Below are 20,502 nucleotides of genomic sequence, written 5' to 3'. Positions count from 1 at the left end.
TTATTGCAGACAGAGTGAGCGTTCCATAAAGCTCCTGTTAGTGGGACTGGGGGAGCGGGGGCTGGGTGAACGGGTATGATGTTAGAAGGGTTGCGAAGATTTGTGTTAGATTGTGGATGGCACTTAGGGTCCTGTCACACTTTAGCGACGCAGCAGCGATCCCACCAGCGATCTGACCTGGTCAGGATCGCTGCGTCGCTACATGGTCGCTGGTGAGCTATCAAACAGGCAGATCTCACCAGCGACGTGCAAGAGACGCTGCGCTTGCACGGAGCTGGCGTCTGGAAGCTGCGGACAATGGTAACTAAGGTAAACATCGGGTATGGTTACTCGATGTTTACCTTAGTTACCAGCGCACACCGCTTAGCGTGTGCAGGGAGCAGGGGCCGGCACTGGCAGCGTGAGAGCTGCGGAGGCTGGTAACGAAGGTAAATATCGGGTAACCACCTTGGTTACAGCTTACCGCAGGCTGTCAGACGCCGGCACCTGCTCCCTGCACATTCAGGATTGTTGCTCTGTTGCTGTCACACACAGCGATGTGTGCTTATCAGCGGGAGAGCAACAATTAAAAAAAAAAAAAAAAAAAAAAAAAAAACAACGAACCAGGGCTGTGTGTAACGAGCAGCGATCTCACAGCAGAGGCCAGATCGCTGCTCAGTGTCACACACAGCGAGATCGCTAATGAGGTCACTGCTGCGTCACAAAAAACGTAACTCAGCAGCAATCTCAGTAGCGATCTCGCTGTGTGTGAAGTACCCCTTAGATGTGACAATAGGGATGTGGTGAGGAGGGCCAGAGTTTGGAGAGATATCCCCAACAGTGAGGAGAAGCAAAGTGTTAGTACGTGGGGGCAGGAGAGGCCATGAGGTGGTCGTGTGTGTCTGAAGACACAGGGTGTCAAGTGGAGGAACAGATCTGAGGAGAGGGTGAGATGGGTGGGGAGGATGGAGGGAGAGATTAATAGCTCATTACTGTGTGTAGAGATTAGAGGGGGGGGGGCAGGAACGAAAGAAAAAACAAAAAACAAAAAACAGAAAGTGAAGTATTATAGGGGTGAAAGTAAAAAAAAACAAAACAAAAAAAAACAAAAACACACAAACATTGTTTACTGTGACTATGCATTCCGGCCCAATTTGGGCGACTTCATTTTCTGCACACTTATAGATCCACACTTAAAGAACGTCTAAGCCAACAACATCTAAGCCGACAACGTGAACCACATATATAGTGTTAGAAAGCATTCAGGTGGATCACAGAAGGGAGGGGCTGGTATTCATCCAGATTACTTAAATCAAAGTTTACCCCAGCTATAGGAGAACACAGACACAGATAACAGGGAGGTCATAAAGAAAAAGGTGTGGTTAGACACATACCAATGCAGAGAAGTCAGGATGGTACACAAAGAAAGGCAGGTCATGGGAAAGATGGGCGGTTGTCACACATACCTGTGAATAGAGCAGACATGATGATTAGATGGATTATGAATAAACGCATATGGAATTCGGGCTAATTCATTTTCTGCACACTTCTAAATCCACACGCCAACTGTGAGGACCTGGAAGCCGGAGCATCTTTCGAACTGTGGCTGCGCAACGGACAGTGCCGCGATGCATGACGGAATAGGAGAACAGAAAACTGCCAGTTACGTATGTACAGGTTAATATATAATAAATATATATATTATATTTATTTGTACCGTGTTAGTCAGTAGAGATAACAAAAAGATTGTTTAAAAGAACTGAGAGTCCTCAGTGGTTGATACATTTTAATGGCTAACTGAAAAGATGGTGGTAATAATAGCAAGCTTTCCAGACTACTCAGGTCTCTTCATCAGGCTCAATATAACAAAATCTGAAGCATCCCATTTATACACAGCAGGACATAGAATGGAGCAGTAAATAAGACAAGTTATGTGAAGCAGAACTATCACTATGGTAATGGGGGCATACTGTTGTGGCCATACATATTGCTGTAGTTCATAGATAAGCAGTGTGAAAGTTTTATTGTCCTCTGATCAGGGTCTGGTCTGGGCTGTGATGCCCCCGGATTGTCCGAGGAACACATTTATTAATTGATGTAAAAAGACATGAATCCATGAGACACATTCATTCCTGCTCTGAATGTGTCAAAGGTCATCATAAGTTTGTACTCCCATAGTCTCCCATCTCTCTGGGACTTGAAATTTCCTTTCAATACCAGCAATTTCATGTCCATGATGCTGTGGTCTGAGTTACAAAGATGTTTGGCCACAGGTAGATCCATCCTTTTTTCTCTAATTGTGTGGCGGTGAGAATTCATCCTTGTCCTGAGCTGTTGTCCGGTCTCCCCTACATACAGACCCCCAGTTGGACATTTGGTACATATAATCAAGTACACCACATTGGTTGTAGTGCAGCTGAAGGTACCTGGGATCTTGTAGTCCTGAAGTAAAGTGTCTATATATAGTTATCCAGATGAGGGTTGCGTCCTGGTGGAGGTGTCCAATCTGACCTTTTCCTGCTTTTTCAAGATCCGTCTTCCTTCAGCCTGGGTGGATTCCGAATCATCTGAATCGATAAAATATTCCCTCAGACTAAGGTCTCCTGAAGTAATCTTCCATGTCGCTGCAGAGTTCAGTTTTGTCTAGAGCTTTAGTAGGACAAAATGAGAGTCCCCTAGAAAGCACAGCAAGTTAGACTTTATTGGGTTTATAATCCGAGAGACTGATAACACAGTTAGATGCTTTTGTTATGTATGCAGAAACACTGGCCAGTTCAGGTCCCCATAGACTTCTATGGGGATTGGCATGCGGTCAGATATCGGGGGGAGGGGGGGGGGGGTGAATAAATGTGACGAGTGCTATCCGATAAGTGTATATATTATGCAAATATAAATATATTTATACAAGTGTATAAATCAGATGAGTGCTATCCGATAAAGAAGGAATGTCACTCAGACCAATGTTATTGAATTCGCAGTGCAGATCTGAGTTTTTAGCCCACCTTTATTCAGCATGCCGCAAAATGACCCTAAATCGGTGCAGCACGAGAAATAAAAAAAAAAAAAAAAAACTTTTCTGGAGGAGAATGGGACCAAATTTTTTAGTTTCACACTTGGGTTGAACTGCATCTGTTGCATTGCGTTGTGTGATGGATGCAACGGATGTGTTGCATATAGTGGCACAACGGATCGTACAAAACAACGAAATCAGCTTTTTTTTTTTTTTTTACAGTTTTATCGGCTGCAGACTATTGTGAACGATCAGCTGATCGCTCACAGCAGCCGGTCGCCGGGTGATCAGCTGATCGTTCGGCCGCCGAGAATGTGTGCGGGGGGTGGAGTGCGGGGTGGGTGGAGCCGAGCGCGGCCATGGCGTTGAGGACAGGTGAGTGAGTGTGTTGTGTGTACATGCGGAGTGGAATGCGGGAGGGGGAGGAGCCAAGCAGGGAATTGTCGGGCTCCCTGCACACGTAGCCAGGGTATATATCAGGTAACTAAGCAAAGCACTTTGCTTGGTTCCCCAATATTTACCTTGGTTACCAGCATACACCGCTTAGCACTGGCTCCTTGCACAGGTAGCCAGGGTAAATATTGGGTAACTAGGCAAAGCACTTTGCTTGGTTACATAATGTGTACGCTGGTTACGGGTTCAGGGAGTCAGAGCATGCGCAGCGAAATCCTAAGGATTCCGCTGCTCAAAAAACGTTACATGCTGCGTTCCTTCTGCCCAGAGGAAGCAACGCAGCGTCAGCAACGCAGGTACGTTTGGCACAATCAGTCATCCATACAAGTCTTTGGGAAACAGCGGAATCAGTTAACGGATTCTGCCGCTTTCCAAAAGGGCGAATTGTGACGTCAGGAAAAAAAACTGCAAGTGTGAAAGTACCCTTAGAGATAGCAGCAGGGAGGGCATTGTACACAGTTGTACAGGGTGGGGAGGGGGGGTAATTAACTCAGGAAGGAGGAGAAAACAACAAGGAACAAATACAAGAGGCAGTAAGTGCAGGATAGAAGCTGTGCAGACATTGGGCTAAAGAAGAAAATAGCACCTTAGATAACCACACAGCTCACATCCAGCCTGTATTACTGGGGACCCTGCAACAAGAGAAAGTCTCATCCCAAGAGCTGCAATTTGCACAATAGGAGGTCTGAAAATTAATGAAGAAAGGAAGACAGCAGCTTAGAGCACGGTTATCTAAAGGTCCCGGTGACCATAGCCCAATGTATACATCAAGGAGCTGCAGGTACAATAATCTGTTCACTGGCTGTCGTTCCCTAGATGTTTGGTAGGCACCAACCACTATATACTGGCAACACCCCACACCAGGAGAGGCTGTGACCCAGTATACTGGGAACTCCCCCTTATTGGAGAAGAACAGACCCAGTAATAAATCGGCATTACATTATGAACTGAGACTCTAATGCATCAATGTCAAGAACTGACAGTTCACTTTCTGCCCAATATATCCCAGCTATTCCAAGAGCCATTATAGCAGATGATCAATCCTCTTAACTTCAACTGTCATTCATTTTATTGTCATTGTCACTCATTATGGCTGATTGTTTACAAGGTGGGATTCACAGGTCAGTAAAAACACACAGTATTCTCAGATAGGAATATCAGGCCTGACCGCAGGGTCTCCTGACCCAAGTGAACTGCCTATGGAAACAGAAAGCGCCGGTCACAAGAGTCAGTGGTAGAAACTGGTATTCTGATCTGAGCAAAGAAAATGTTTTACTGATGTATGAAACTGGCCTGAGAGCTTTCAAATGTGTTGTCAACATTTAAAACAGAATCAGTCACCAGAATTTTGCTACTTAATCTGATACCAGTATAATGTAAGGGCAGAGAGCCTGATTCCAGCGACACATGACTTGCTGGGCTGCTTGTTGCAGTTTTGATAAAATCATTGTTTCATTTTCATGTGCTGCAGACCTAGTAGTTTCCTTAATGCTGAGCGCTATATAACCTCGTCCACACCAATGACTGGCAGCTTTTAGTGTACACTGCATAGGCAGAAAGCCTGGGCGTGGGGTTATACAGAGCTCATGAATATGGAAGACTACAACACAGCAGGTTTACTAGTCTTCCAGTGATCATCTCTTGCTGATAAAACAGTGATTGTATCAAAACTAAAAGCAAGCTGCCCAGGAAGTGACACATCGCATTACGCTGCACTCAGATTAGGTGACAGATTCCATTTAAAAAGCAACCAGTATCCACAAGAAACTCTAATCTATCTTTAGATGTGGGATACTTTGGGGTAAAGCATTTAAAAGTGGTTCTCCACGAAAAAAAAAAAAAAAAAAATATATTATATATATCCAAAACACACAAAAAAAAACCCGTCAGTGGGTTCTCCACTACTACAACAAGCCATTCTCAATCCACATTCCCCCCTATTAAGTCTTTACTCCCTTTCGGTGTTGGCACTGGCGGCAGCTGCAGCGCTCACTTCCTGTTAACTCCTTTATCTGAAGGCGGGTAGACAGAAGACAGCACTGAAAGGATGCGGGGCTCCCATGACATCATAACCTCATGTAATCCCCTGGATCGGAGTGCCGACACCACTGGTACTGCGCCACCACCAGAGTCATGTCCTGGTTTTTTCTCCTTTAATAGGGGAAAACAGGCGGATTGAGAAGGGGTTGTCATAGTAGTGGATAACTCCTTTAAATGCAGCGTCGCACCTATTGGTTTTTCATCCATCTCCATCTTCTCTAGCTCCATGCAGTCAGAACTGTTAGTCAATAAGGAGGGGCAAGAAAACAAGCAGGTGAGACGGTCCCCAGAACGGTCAGTCCCCGTCATGATGCACTGAGTGCCTGTACCTTGTTTGAACATTCATTCTGTGCTGCCAGAGTTCCTTTAATTAGAAAATCAGGGCCGGTAGTGTGTTTTTTTTCTAGCAAGGTATTCACTAGAGAATTAATACGGTCACCATCTTATTAGACTGACAGAAACCTGCACTAGAATGTTAATCAGACAGGAGCCTGTGCAGCAGGAAGCTCCTCTGTGGTGCCCTTGAGATTCCTATTTGTGTTCAGAGGACAGGGCACAAGTGAAAACAAGCAGGTGCACTTATATGACTGGCCTCACCATGATGCATGAGTAACTATACTTGGTTTGAACAGTCATTACTGTGCTGAGAGAGCCCCTTAAGTACACAATGGGAAGGGACAACAGAGCGCTCAACCACTGTATAAAGCGGGGGGTGACTAGAATTGCTGCCTGCGCTGATAACATGAAGTGAGCAGCGGCTGCAGGGAGAATATACCTTCAGTTTCTTTCCTCTATGTAGCCGCTGCTCCAGTGAGCCACACACTCTTACAGATTACCCCTATAGGTGCAGATAAGTAGGGTTTCTGAAGGCGACAGGTTCTGTGTGACTTTTCCGTATTCCATAGGTATGTGCTAGGAGAAAAAAAAAAAAAAAAATTTTTTTATATATATATATATATATATATATAGTCACTGAGCTGAGGCACACTGCAGTACAAGACCACAAGCCCAGTGATTGGCTGCAGCAGTCACGAGGTGTAGTCACGGGGTCAGTGCTGCAGGGTAGCGGCACAGAGGCTGATTTGGAGTATAAAGTCCTATGGATAGTATGGAATAAGAGATGATAAGTGTAGACATCCCCTTTAAGTGCCCTTGAGCAGCTCCACACACAGCATGCTTTGTTCCATCACTCACCCGCCGGTGGCTGCAGCCTCCAGACTCTGGCTCTCCGGGAGGAGGCGCTGTCATTACTTGCACGTCCCACAACCATTCATATTTATAAGCAGTTACCGCACAAAGTTGATTTGAGTATCACTTCCGGGTCACGTGCGCAGAAGCGGAACACGCTCATGCGCAAATGCTACCTTGCGCAAAGATATTTTACTTCCTGCTCACGTGCGTTCCACAGAACGGAAGCTACGATGCCGCACGCGCAAGAGTCCTTCATGTATGGGTTGAGCCCAGAATGTATGGGCTCATTCCAGGTTAGTGGGCGTGGTTAAATTTTCTCCCGTACAGGAGCCCGTACATTCTAGACTCAACCATGCTGGAAACGTCAACTGCATTTATCACGTGGTAGGGGCGTGTTGTAATGACGTCTTACCTGGAAGAAGCCCATACACTTTAGCATCTACCTGTTAGCAGCAAGTACTGTGAGCGGGTGATATAAACTGCGGATGTGTCGGTAGCGTCAGGTTGGTGTGCATGGCTCCCTGCAGTACCGGACTGAGCAGGACCCAGGGCAGGGATCATGTATACACTGTGTGCAGAAGCGGAGCTCGCTGGCTGTATCCTGTGCAGTGCAATGTCTGCGCTCCAGGAGGACACATTTCACCTTCACTGACACAGTGTAGCAAACTAGCAGCTCTACAGAGATCTGCTGCAGTGTTTAGCTCCCAGGTGATCGCTAGACTGGAGGCGATTGCAACGGACGCTCAGCTGTGACGTCACCGCGCAGGATACACAGCAGTGATACAGGTGGTGGATTATGGCGCAGCGCATAGTTGTCATTGTGTGATTTTTTTTTTTTTTTTTTAATTGTCTCTCCAGGAAAGGAGACAAACTCTAGCGCCACCCATTGGAAGTAGGAATCCTAAAAGTCAAAAGTGGCCTTTTAACAAGCCTTTTCATATGACCTAGGACAGTCTTTCACAGGCCGAGTGCCCAAACTGTAGACCTAAACCCATTGTTATTTCCAAAGTGCCAACCAATCCTATTATGTAAATAATTGATTGTAACCTAAAGGCCCCGTCACACTAAAGGCCCCGTCACACTAAAGGCCCCGTCACACTAAGCAACATCGCTAGCAACATCGCTGCTAACGAACAACTTTTGTGACGTTGCTAGCGATGTTGCTGTGTGTGACATCCAGCAACAACCTGGCCCCTGCTGTGAGGTCGTTGGTTGTTGCTGAATGTCCTGGGCCATTTTTTAGTTGTTGCTGTCCTGCTGTGAAGCACAGATCGCTGTGTGTGACAGCGAGACAGCAACAACTAAATGTGCAGGCAGCAGGAGCCGGCTTCTGCAGAGGCTGGTAACCAATGTAAACATCGGGTAACCAAGAAGCCCTGTCCTTGGTTACCCGATATTTACCTTCGATACCAGCCTCCCCCGCTCTCACTGTCAGTGCCGACTCCTGCTCTGTGCACATGTAGCTGCAGGACACATCGGGTTAATTAACCCGATGTGTGCTGTAGCTAGGAGAGCAAGGAGCCAGCGCTAAGCATTGTGCGCTGCTCCCTGCTCTGTGCACATTTAGCTGCAGCACACATCGGGTAATTAACCCCATGTGTGCTGTAGCTAGGAGAGCAGGGAGCCAGCGCTCAGTGTGCGCTGCTCCCTGCTCTCTGCACGTGTAGCTGCGTGAGCTGGTAACCAAGGTAAATATCGGGTTGGTTACCCGATATTTACCTTAGTTACCAAGCGCAGCATCTTCCACGCAGCGCTGGGGGCTGGTCACTGGTGGCTGGTGAGCTCACCAGCAACTCGTGTAGCCACGCTCCAGCGATCCCTGCCAGGTCAGGTTGCTGGTGGGATCGCTGGAGCGTCGCAGTGTGACATCTCACCAGCAACCTCCTAGCAACTTACCAGCGATCCCTATCGTTGTTGGGATCGCTGGTAAGTTGCTTAGTGTGACTGGACCTTAAGCAACATCGCTAGCAACATCGCTGCTAACGAACAACTTTTGTGACGTTGCTAGCGATGTTGCTGTGTGTGACATCCAGCAACAACCTGGCCCCTGCTGTGAGGTCGTTGGTTGTTGCTGAATGTCTTGGGCCATTTTTTAGTTGTTGCTGTCCCGCTGTGAAGCGCAGATCACTGTGTGTGACAGCGAGACAGCAACAACTAAATGTGCAGGAAGCAGGAGCCGGCTTCTGCGGAGGCTGGTAACCAATGTAAGCATCGGGTAACCAAGAAGCCCTGTGCTTGGTTACCCGATATTTACCTTCGATACCAGCCTCCGCCGCTCTCACTGCCTGTGCTGCCGGCTCCTGCTCTGTGCACATGTAGCTGCAGGACACATCAGGTAATTAACCTGATGTGTGCTGTAAGTAGGAGAGCAGGGAGCCAGCGCTAAGCAGTGTGCGCTGCTCCCTGCTCTGTGCACATTTAGCTGCAGCATACATCTGGTAATTAACCCGATGTGTGCTGTAGCTAGGAGAGCAAGAAGCCAGCGCTCAGTGTGCGCTGCTCCCTGCTCTCTGCACGTGTAGCTCCGTGCAGTGGTAACCAAGGTAAATATTGGGTTGGTTACCCGATATTTACCTTAGTTACCAAGCGCAGCATCTTCCACGCGGCGCTGGGGGCTGGTCACTGGTTGCTGGTGAGCTCACCAGCAACTCGTGTAGCCACGCTCCAGCGATCCCTGCCAGGTCAGGTTGCTGGTGGGATCGCTGGAGCGTCGCAGTGTGACATCTCACCAGCAACCTCCTAGCAACTTACCAGCGATCCCTATCGTTGTTGGGATCGCTGGTAAGTTGCTTAGTGTGACGGTACCTTTACCTTTGCAGTCTTCTCTTCTCTTCAGCAGGGGGCATCACGCTCATGCTTACCACACATTGAAGCTGAGCCCTTTCCAGACACAGCAGTTGGATTGATCTTTCTGGAAAAAATTGCAGCATATTAGACAGAGATTTTAGCCTGGAATGCAATCAGATGTCACCCTGTAATCCACATCTACATTTCAAAGTCTGAACATCTTGAAATCCCATAAAGACGTACGAGTTGCTCTCCTCTCCCTTCATTGTGTAGTTATGTCCCCTTTCCTGGCCACTTCCTGGTAAACATGTTCCCCATCCTGATATATATTTCCTACATTTTGGTATATTTGGCCCCATCCTGGTAAATGTACCCCATCCCAGCATATTCCCCATCCTGGTAAATGTTACTCATCCTGGTAAATGTTCCCCCATCCCGGCATGTACCCCATTCCTGTTTAAATGTTCCCCCCTCTATGGTAAATTTCCCCCTTTCTGGTAAATGTTCCCCATCCCAACACGTTCCCCCATCCTGGTAAATGTACCCCATACCATGTTCCCCCATCCTGGTAAATGTTCCCCTTCCTGGTAAATGTACCCCATCTTGACATGTATGTTTCCTCCATCCTGACGTGTATGTTTCCTCCATCCTGACGTGTATGTTTCCTCCATCCTGGCGTGTATGTTTCCTCCATCCTGACTTGTATGTTTCCTCCATCCTGACGAGTATGTTTCCTCCATCCTGACGTGTATGTTTCCCCCATCCTGACGTGTATGTTTCCCCCATCCTGACGTGTATGTTTCCCCCATCCTGACGTGTATGTTTCCCCCATCCTGACGTGTATGTTTCCCCCATCCTGACGTGTATGTTTCCCCCATCCTGACGTGTATGTTTCCCCCATCCTGACGTGTATGTTTCCCCCATCCTGACGTGTATGTTTCCCCCATCCTGACGTGTATGTTTCCTCCATCCTAGCATGCATGTTTCCCCCATCCTGACGTGTATGTTTCCTCCATCCTAGCATGCATGTTTCCCCCATCCTGGCATGCATGTTTCCCCCATCCTGGCATGCATGTTTCCCCCATCCTGGCATGCATGTTTCCCCCATCCTGGCATGCATGTTTCCCCCATCCTGGCATGCATGTTTCCCCTATCCTGGCATGCATGTTTCCCCCATCCTGGCATGCATGTTTCCCCCATCCTGGCATGCATGTTTCCCCCATCCTGGCATGCATGTTTCCCCCATCCTGGCATGCATGTTTCCTCCATCCTAGCGTGCATGTTTCCTCCATCGTGACATGTATTTCCCCCATGCTGGCACTCCCCCCCCACCTTGGCACAGCAACACACAAGTTAAAAAAAAAAAAAAAAAAAGCACAACAACTCACCTTCCAGCACCCGCTCCACCGCTGGGTTCTCAGTTCCCGGGCGGCCAGAATACGTCATTACGGCGACGCCGCTTACTGACGCTCCTCCACCTCCTAGGTAACAGACCTGCAGCCTGGGGGAGGAGGAGTGTCAGAGCGAGGAGAAATGTCCCTCCGCTCCAACACAACTTTGAACTGCCGGCGCCACCACACCAGCAGTTCAAAGCAGCAGGATGAGGTGACAGTGCGCGTGACGGCAGAAAGTGCTCTGCGTGCCCTGGCTGGCACGCGTGGCATAGGTTCGCCATCACTGACCTAGGATATATGCCAGATCAGAATCCCAATTTGCAGACACGGTGTTTCGGGGTGATTGCCCCTAGTCAGTGTGCGATTTTTGACACATTTATTCTGGCCCCGCCTCTTTATTGGAGTGGGTGTGTTTCAGCAGGAGAAGGCGGGGCTACGTTACAAGTCGTTACAATTTATAGGGGCACTGGCAAGGTTGGAGTTATGTTCTCTATACAACACCCCGCCTTCTGGGACCCCCCCCTCCCAATGTAAGAACCCCCATACCCGGCGCACAGTGTCAAATATTAACCCCTTCCTTCATCCCCGGGCAATTTTCCTTTTTTTTTTTTCCTCCCCTTCTTCCGAGAGCTGTAAGTTTTTTATTTTTCCGTCAATCTTGCCATATGAGGGCTCATTTTTTTTGCAGGACGAGTTGTACCTTTAAATGAAACCATAAGTTTTACCATATAGTGTACTGGAAAACAGCAAAACAAAATTCCCAAAAATTTTTTGGGATTTTTGGGATATTTACTGTGTTCCCAATATGGTAAAACTGATGTGTGGGTGTGATGCCTCAGGTCGCTGCAAGTTCATAGACACCAAACATGAATAGGTTTACTTTCATGTAAGTGGGTAAAAAGAAAATTCTGAAGTTTATCCAAAAGAGCAGTGCACTTTTTGGACCATTTTCTGCGACCCGTAGTGCTTTCATTTTTTGGTATCTATGGATCAATGACAGCTTATTTTTCGCGTATCAAGCTGATGTTTTTAATGGTACCATCTTTGCGCAGGTGCTACATTTTGATCACCTGTCATTGCATTTTGCGACGACCAAAAATTGTAGTTTTGGCATTTGGATTTTTTTTTGCTTCTATGGTGTTTACCAATCAGATTAATAGATTTTATATTTTGAACGGTCGTTTCTGAACACGGCGATACCAAATGTGTCTAATTTTATTTATTTTTTAACCCTTTAAATTTCAATGGGGTGAATGGGGGGTTGATTTGAACTTTTAGTATTTTTTTAAAACTAACATTTATTTTACTATTTCCCCTAGGGGACCATAAGGATCAGCAGTCTGATCTCTGATTAATTTCTATCGATCAGAGCTGCATTCCTCTAATCAGGAGAAATGTTGCTCCTAGAGCCGCTGCTCTGCCGACTGTAACAGGAAGGGAGTTGTGATAATGACAGGAGACATCACATGACCCATTACTACCATGACAACCATCAGCTCCCCGTGATCACGTCACAGGGCCTCCAATGGTGGCGGGGAAATGAGTGTTCCCCGCTGTGGTGACGAAGATTGCACTGTCACATTTTGACAGTATGATATAAGGAGTTAACAGGCACGGGTGGATCGAGGATCCACCTGCGAGGCACCCATGTCTGCTGTTTAACTCAGCAGACATGTGCAGGCATCTGTCGGCTCACTGCAGCAGCCAGCGGTGATTACCAGACATTATTTAGGACTTACCATTACGTCCTAGGTCGTGAAGGCGTTAAACAAAAAACCCCCATATGTGAACAGCTTTAAATAAGGGCGCAAATTAAAAGAATAAAGGTGTTGAAAATGAGGAAAATGAGCAATCAATATAGCTACTGGTATGGTATTAATAGATCAAAAAGTCTGTATACAGCACAAAATACACTTAAAAAATAACCTTTAATGAGTCTCTTTAAAAAGAGGATTCATCATACCTCTATAAAAACAGTATCTGTCACAGAGTATGTCGTGCTATGATGCCTGCTTCTTTCAGAGGGATCAAAGCACTCTGCCACAGAATATGTATATAAAACTGACCACCAAGCCGCAGATTAAATGCAGATCCATTCGCTGACAACACACCAGGGAACAAAATTGGCTAACCCCACTAATGTGTTGTCCATACAAATATGCAGTAGTCCTTAAATAGGGGACCAAAGCAGACAAGTACCCAACCTGTTGGTCAAGTAATACACATTACTTTTCTGACCAGTAGGCATCAGTGGTTCAGAAAAAACATGTCAATGCTCCTAGATACCACAATTCACCGGAACAATTATACATGTAAATAAAATGGATAAATGGAACGATGTCACCACTGCAGGTGCACTCAATTTCCACAATCATCCAGCAGACAGTTCCTAATCCTTATAGGCGTCTCCACAGTTCTTTTCAAACTAGACCTGGGATCCCTCTAGATTATAGGTCACTGTCCTTCCCAAAATCTCCTTCTCCCGACGCGTTTCATATGTCCCATAATCATCAGGGGAGCTTGAATGCGGAGATGTAGGTTCCTGTTGTGAAACCTTACAAGGGTTTGCAAATGGTGACAGCAGGTGCAGCCTGGATGATGTATGCTGTCACCATTTGCAAACCCTTGTAAGGTTTCACAACAGGAACCTACATCTCCGCATTCAAGCTCCCCTGATGATTATGGGACATATGAAACGCGTCGGGAGAAGGAGATTTTGGGAAGGACAGTGCCCTATAATCTAGAGGGATCCCAGGTCTAGTTTGAAAAGAACTGTGGAGACGCCTATAAGGATTAGGAACTGTCTGCTGGATGATTGTGGAAATTGAGTGCACCTGCAGTGGTGACATCGTTCCATTTATCCATTTTATTTACATGTATAATTGTTCCGGTGAATTGTGGTATCTAGGAGCATTGACATGTTTTTTCTGAACCACTGATGCCTACTGGTCAGAAAAGTAATGTGTATTACTTGACCAACAGGTTGGGTACTTGTCTGCTTTGGTCCCCTATTTAAGGACTACTGCATATTTGTATGGACAACACATTAGTGGGGTTAGCCAATTTTGTTCCCTGGTGTGTTGTCAGCGAATGGATCTGCATTTAATCTGCGGCTTGGTGGTCAGTTTTATATACATATTCTGTGGCAGAGTGCTTTGATCCCTCTGAAAGAAGCAGGCATCATAGCACGACATACTCTGTGACAGATACTGCTTTTATAGAGGTATGATGAATCCTCTTTTTAAAGAGACTCATTAAAGGTTATTTTTTAAGTGTATTTTTTGTTGAAAATGAGACCCAAGCGCAGGATCTGACTGCTGTTCCAAATTATAATGTCATGTGTGCACACGAGACTAAATAACGGACTACAAGTCAGTTATAACTATCTCCATGACAGACACTGACCAACTGATCTTTATTCTCCTCGAACAAAGCTTTTATAGGAAGGGTGTATACAACAGTATGGTCCAATCAAATATCGCAGGTCGGGGCTTCGAGACGTATATAAATTTACATAATCTCTGTTGGATTGGTCAGTCCAAACTTTAGGAATTCTCCTTTGTTCATCATCTTGGGTGTAGACAGGATGTGGCAGCCATCTTCAAGTTACATGTGCTACATGTGCATATATATATTGTATTAAGGAAAAAAACACTAAATATGCAATATACATATAATATATACACACGTGTTAGTAAGAAACAAAAACATTCATAAATATGTGTGTTAGTTTACATCTACTAAACTATATACCTGAGTCTATGAAATGGCTGAATTAAGTATTTTTGGTTACTCAATTCTTATCCTCAACAAAGGCACAAATGAAAAAAAAACCCCCATAAAACAAGATAAAAAAAAGGCACAAATACAATAATGATTTGCAGCCTTGGTCTCTCGTATCTATTCCTGCAGACCCCTCAGTGATACTTGTCTCCCCTCTTACGTTCTAGGTCTCAGATCTCCAGATGGCGGTTACATTACATGACCTGGTAACGCAGGCTGCAGCTTTATATACAGACAGAAGAGCGGTATGTTTTCAGCCATACGATGAAGATCCGGTGCACTACACGTACCATGACATGCTGCACAGGGCTGAAGAGCTGACACTTTTCCTCAAATCCCACACCAGTGATCTGGAAAATCAAACTATCGGCCTCTACTGTCATCAAGGAATAGATCTGCCATCCTGGATCCTGGGGTAAGCAGTGAATACATATGTAAAGCATCACTCCAGCCATTATTATTTTACCTGTTCATGGTCAGTTATTTATAAGTAACATGTGTACAGTGTAGGCAATAAAATACTCACCTGTCACAGTTTCCTGCCATTTTCAGCGCTAAGCGGGTCTCTCCTGTAATAATGAAAAATTTCTATAGCACCAACAGATTCTGTAGTGCTTTACAATTTACAGAATAACCAAGAGGAGTGAGGGCCCAACAAGATACAATGGATGAGGAATAGGGGAGGCACAAAAGAGCTTGTCATGTTTGGACCGGCCATCAATATAATAAAGGGTGTTCATGTAACCTGCATGAAGTGGTCACAGCCAAGGAGGTGCACGTGACCACAGTTGTGACCCTCAAACATAGGGAGAAGTCCCAGAAAAAAAACACATACACTACAATACATGGAAACTTGCATAGCAATATCAAACAAGATTATATAAATAGACAGATGAATACACACTGCTGGTAATGTTCAACACTGTATGCTAAGAATATAACAGATCAAACCCCAAAGGTTGATATTTAGTACAAGCATATAGGTGCAAAATTAAAAATTCCCATAGATGTGCATACTACTTAATGAAAGTAGAACCAAGATGGCCCAATAGGGGAAAAGTGAAAGGAGTGAGGACATGGCACGTATGGTCAGCAGCGCCACGCAGTTCACCAAAGGGAATGGCGTCCTCAGGGGGTCAATTACTAAGTGCACAATGAGAAATATATACACAGTGCAGACCAAAAGTTTGGACAACTTCTCATTAAAAGAGTTTTCTTTATTTTCATGATTCTGAAAATTGTAGATTCACATTGAAGGCATCAAAACTATGAATTAAAACATGTGGAATGAAATACTTAACAAAAAAGTGTGAAACACCTGAAAATATGTCTTATATTCTAGGTTCTTCAAAGTAGCCACCTTTTGCTTTGATTACTGCTTTGCTGTACTGTACTGTGTATATGTGTGTGTCATTAATATTTTGTAGAGCCTCCTTTTGCCAAAATCACAGCCTCGACTCACTTCCTGTAGCTTTTAATGAGTTCCTGGATAAAGGTAAATTTGACCATTCCTGTTTACAAAACAATTCCAGTTCAGTTAAGTTTGATGGTCGCCGAGCATGAACAGCACGCTTCAAATCATCCCACAGATTTTCAATGATATTCAGGTCTGGGGACTGGGATGGCCATTCCAGAACATTGTAATTGTTCCTCTGCTTGAATGCCTGATTAGATTTGGAGCGGTGTTTTGGATCATTGTCGTGCTGAAATATCCATCCCCTGCGTAACTTCAACTTCGTCACTGATTCTTGCACATTATTGTCAAGAATCTGCTGATACTGAGTTGAATCCTTCGGACCCTCATCTTTAACAAGATTCCCGGTGCCGGCATTGGCCACACAGCCACCAAATTTTTCTGTGGGTAGCAAGTGCTTTTCTTGGAATGCCGTGTTTTTTTGCTTCCATGCATAACTCCTTTTTGTATGACCAAACAACTCAATCTTTGTTTCATCAGTCCACAGGACCTTCTTCCAAAATGTAACTGGCTTGTCCAAATGTGCTTTTGCATACCTCAGGGGACTCTGTTTGTGGCGTGCTTGCAGAAAAGGCTTCTTTCGCATCACTCTCCCATACAGCTTCTGCTTGTGCAACGTGCGCTGTAATGTTGACTGATGCACATTGACACCATCTGCAGCAAGATGATGCTGCAGGTCTTTGGAGGTGGTCTGTGGATTGTCCTTGACTGTTCTCACCATTCTTCTTCTCTGCCTTTCTGATATTTTTCTAGGCCTGCCACTTCTGGGCTTAACAAGAACTGTACCTGTGTTCTTCCATTTCCTTACTATGTTCCTCACAGTGGAAACTGGCAGTTTAAATCTCTGAGACAACTTGTTGTGTCCTTCCCCTGAACAACTATGTTGAATAATCTTTGTTTTCAGATCATTTGAGAGTTGTTTTGAGGAGCCCATGATGCCACTCTTCATAGGAGATTCAAATAGGAGAACAACTTGCATGTGGCCACCTTAAATACCTTTTCTCATGATTGGATACACCTGCCTATGAAGTTCAAAGTTCGATGAGGTTACAAAACCAATTTAGTCCTTTAGTAAGTCAGTAAAAAGTAGTTAGGAGTGTTCAAATCAAGAAATTGATAAGGGTGCCCATACTTTTGCACCGGTCAAATTTTGTTTAAATGCGGATTGCACATTTTCTGTTAGTACAATAAACCTCATTTCAATCCAGAAATATTACTCAGTCCATCAGTTATTAGATATATGAAACTGAAATAGCTGTTGCAAAACCCCAAATTGTTATAAAGAAAAAAGGTTAACATTAATAGGGGTGCCCAAACTTTTTCATATGACTGTATATATAATATATACACACACACACACGCGCACGTCTGACCCAACACCCCCCCTAGATGCACTGTAGGGGTGCATAATGGTACTAATGCAATAGTTTGAAACCTGTCAACTAGTAGTAACTAAAAGGTAAGGTGGCTATTACCTCATAGCCGCCCCATATGAGTTCACGCTGGCAAGGCATATGCATGCTGTGGAATACCAGCGTGTGCTCCACTGTTGAAACCTCAGTTCTGCGCATACCCAAAAATGATGTGCGTTCCACGGAAGTACTACACTGAACACGTGCTTTGAAATAACAACGTGCGCTGCACAATGGAGCGCATGAAACTGCGCATGCCTGGAAATGTGATTATATGCGTGCGCTATGAAATGAAGACGGCACTCCACAATGGAACGCACATCACAGCGCACACACAGAGGGGCAAACCGCCCTGGTCAGAGGCGGAAAAATGAACTGTGCACACAAAGGCTCAGTATAACGCAGTACAAATGCTGACGCTTTGTATCTCAGAGTCCCATAGCACCTATGAGTGAGTATGGAAACCAGATTTAGGCTGTAGGGTAGATAGTGGATAGACTGAAATAACAAAGGGATAAATGCCCTATTCACATACCAACCCCCAAACAGAGTAAATACAAAATGATACCCATAAAATTTGGCATATACGTTACAAAAGGTTCACATAACGTTTATTAGCAAAAGCGCAAAAATCAGTGCTATCTACCAACACGTGGCCACATGTTCACAATATTTAAAGGTTCAATACAATGCAAAATAGTACCAAGTGTGTACAAAAATTACTACATTACAACAGAACAAAGAAAAAAGAGGCTAGGCATGAAGGACAATCAGGGAACCAAATGAGCACTGGTAAGGTACAGATAGCATGAATAAACCATAGATATATGAAAAAAATGGACTATTGATATTCAAATGCAGGATAAAGCATACAGTGAGTCTGGATCAACAAAGTAGTTGGTACCTGGCTTAAAAAAAGCTACCAATCATGATATATGAAAACAAATAAAAACCTAGAAAGCCCCATACAGCAAAATAATCAATGAGACTGATTGCTTGTAGAAACCAGAGAATAGCAAACTCTCATTGATACCCATTGGGGCTATGCTGTTCAGTTTGAAGATCCATTGGGATTCCAATCTAAGGAGGGGCAACGTAATATTACCCCTAAGGATGGTATCAATTTGAGTATCCCGGATCCTACCATGATGAAAAAGCAGGTAATGCACAGCCATGGGTGACAGGAGTTTGCACCGTTTGCGATGTTTCACAGCTAGGACGATATTAGAAGAGTGTTGCTGTATTCATTTTCTAAGTTCTTGTGATGTTTGACCGACATTCATCATTATAGAGTCATGTGATGACGTAAACCATGTTCATTGTTCGGCAATTTATGTAATCCTTGAGGGCAAATTCCTTCTGATCGTTGGTCGTGAGAAGTGGCTTCTGGTCAGAGAGACCTTGAGGCTCCTGGCTCTTCTCGCCGTCAGGATGGGGGGTGGATGATTACACTATATCCCTTAACTTGTCCGCAAGAAGGGTGCTCTAATTTTTCCAAAGCAATTTATGTATATCACTCCAATGATTGTTATGTGAAGTGACCAATCGAGGTTTGCCTTCACCATCAAGAATCTTCACACGTGGTTTTAAGAGATCCCCTCTATCCTGTTTCTCTGCCGATGGAGTGCTTGTTTTAACCCTAGAACGCATACCTGGGGCCTCGCAGGCCTGCTACCGTGTTTCCCCGAAAGTAAGGCCCTGTCTTACATTAATTTTACCCCCAAAAGTCCCACCCTGCCTTATTTTCGGGGGAGGCCTTACATTGGAAAAAAAATGACAATCCTCCCCCCTGCAGCCTCCCCATTGTTTGAGAGTCCGGCATCCACCCCATCCTCCCCATACAGTGGTTCTGCCCCCCAATCTGCCACCACACACACTGACACATACGGTACCGGTACAGCCCCACACGGCACCCACACACATATCGTACCGGTACCGTACACACACACACACACTGACACATACAGCCCCATACGGCACCCATACACATACCATACACATACCGTACACACACACACACACACACAGAGTTTCGGAACTTATCGTTACTTTCCTTCTGTTTCGATCTCCTCTGCGGTGCCGGGCTGACGATTCAGATGCCGGGGACGCTGGACCAATCGGAACGAGCCTGCAGGCGGTGACGTCGCGGCTGATTTCGGCCAATCAGCTGCGAGCCGGCTGACTGGCCAATCGCAGCTCGAGCTGAGGGCCAATCAGCTGCGAGCCGGCTGACTGGCCAATCACAGCTCGAGCTGATGGCCAGCAGGGAGCCTTGCGGGGGCCATTCACCGGAGTCGGACCACGGGTGGCACGAGACTGGAGAAGGCCTGGATGGAGCGAGGGAACAGCGGCAAGTTCCTGTACTTTCCCCAGGGACCCCACCCATATGCGGCCATACTGTCCCCAGTGACCCCACCCATATGCGGCCTTACATTACGCCGCGACCACCACCCATAGCCGGCCTTACATTTCCCGGGCCCCCCGCTACCCTGCCTTACAATCGGGGGGGTGCCCTACATTGGCGGACCCCCCCGAAACCCCCATCCTGCCTTACTTTCGGGGGGGTCCTACTTTCGGGGAAACACGGTAGGTCATTTGTTTTCTATGGTAGATTGAATTGCTTGCGTGTTCTAGGGTTAAGATCCTTTTGGGATCTCTAGCCAGGAAACACTGCGTAAGGGCTCATGCGCACTTAACTGCTGAATATTCTGCAGCGATTTGACAGCACATGTGCGCTTCAAATCGCTGCAGAAACACTGCAGTATTTTTGCTAAAAAAAAGCCGATTTCATGCGCTATGGCTGCTGTCCCCACCATAGACAGAGTGGGAACTGCATCCATAGCGCACGGAATAATTGCCATGCTCATTTTAGGAACGCATGCATTTGGGTCAAAATTTTAGCACCCAAATCGCTGCGTTCATAAAGGCAACGTGCGCACGTCTCATGCACAATCTACATAGACACAGGACGCATGCATT

General features: G+C 45.7%; 1 protein-coding gene across 1 annotated transcript in view; it reads left to right on the top strand.

Annotated features, from left to right (window-relative positions):
- The first annotated feature begins 1,391 nt into the window (after positions 1-1,391).
- Positions 1,392-20,502, top strand: part of AASDH (aminoadipate-semialdehyde dehydrogenase) — a 57,877-nt gene continuing 38,766 nt past the window's right edge. Inside the window, exons 1-2 of the mRNA XM_075335280.1 lie at positions 1,392-1,646; positions 14,805-15,052. Of these exons, the coding sequence (XP_075191395.1) occupies positions 1,608-1,646; positions 14,805-15,052 (287 nt within the window). The 5' untranslated portion in view covers positions 1,392-1,607. The remainder of the gene's footprint in view (positions 1,647-14,804; positions 15,053-20,502) is intronic.

The sequence above is a fragment of the Anomaloglossus baeobatrachus genome, chromosome 1 (genome assembly GCF_048569485.1).
Source record: "Anomaloglossus baeobatrachus isolate aAnoBae1 chromosome 1, aAnoBae1.hap1, whole genome shotgun sequence".
NCBI classification, from domain to species: Eukaryota; Metazoa; Chordata; class Amphibia; order Anura; family Aromobatidae; genus Anomaloglossus; species Anomaloglossus baeobatrachus.
This window is presented reverse-complemented; position numbering and strand designations above follow the sequence as displayed.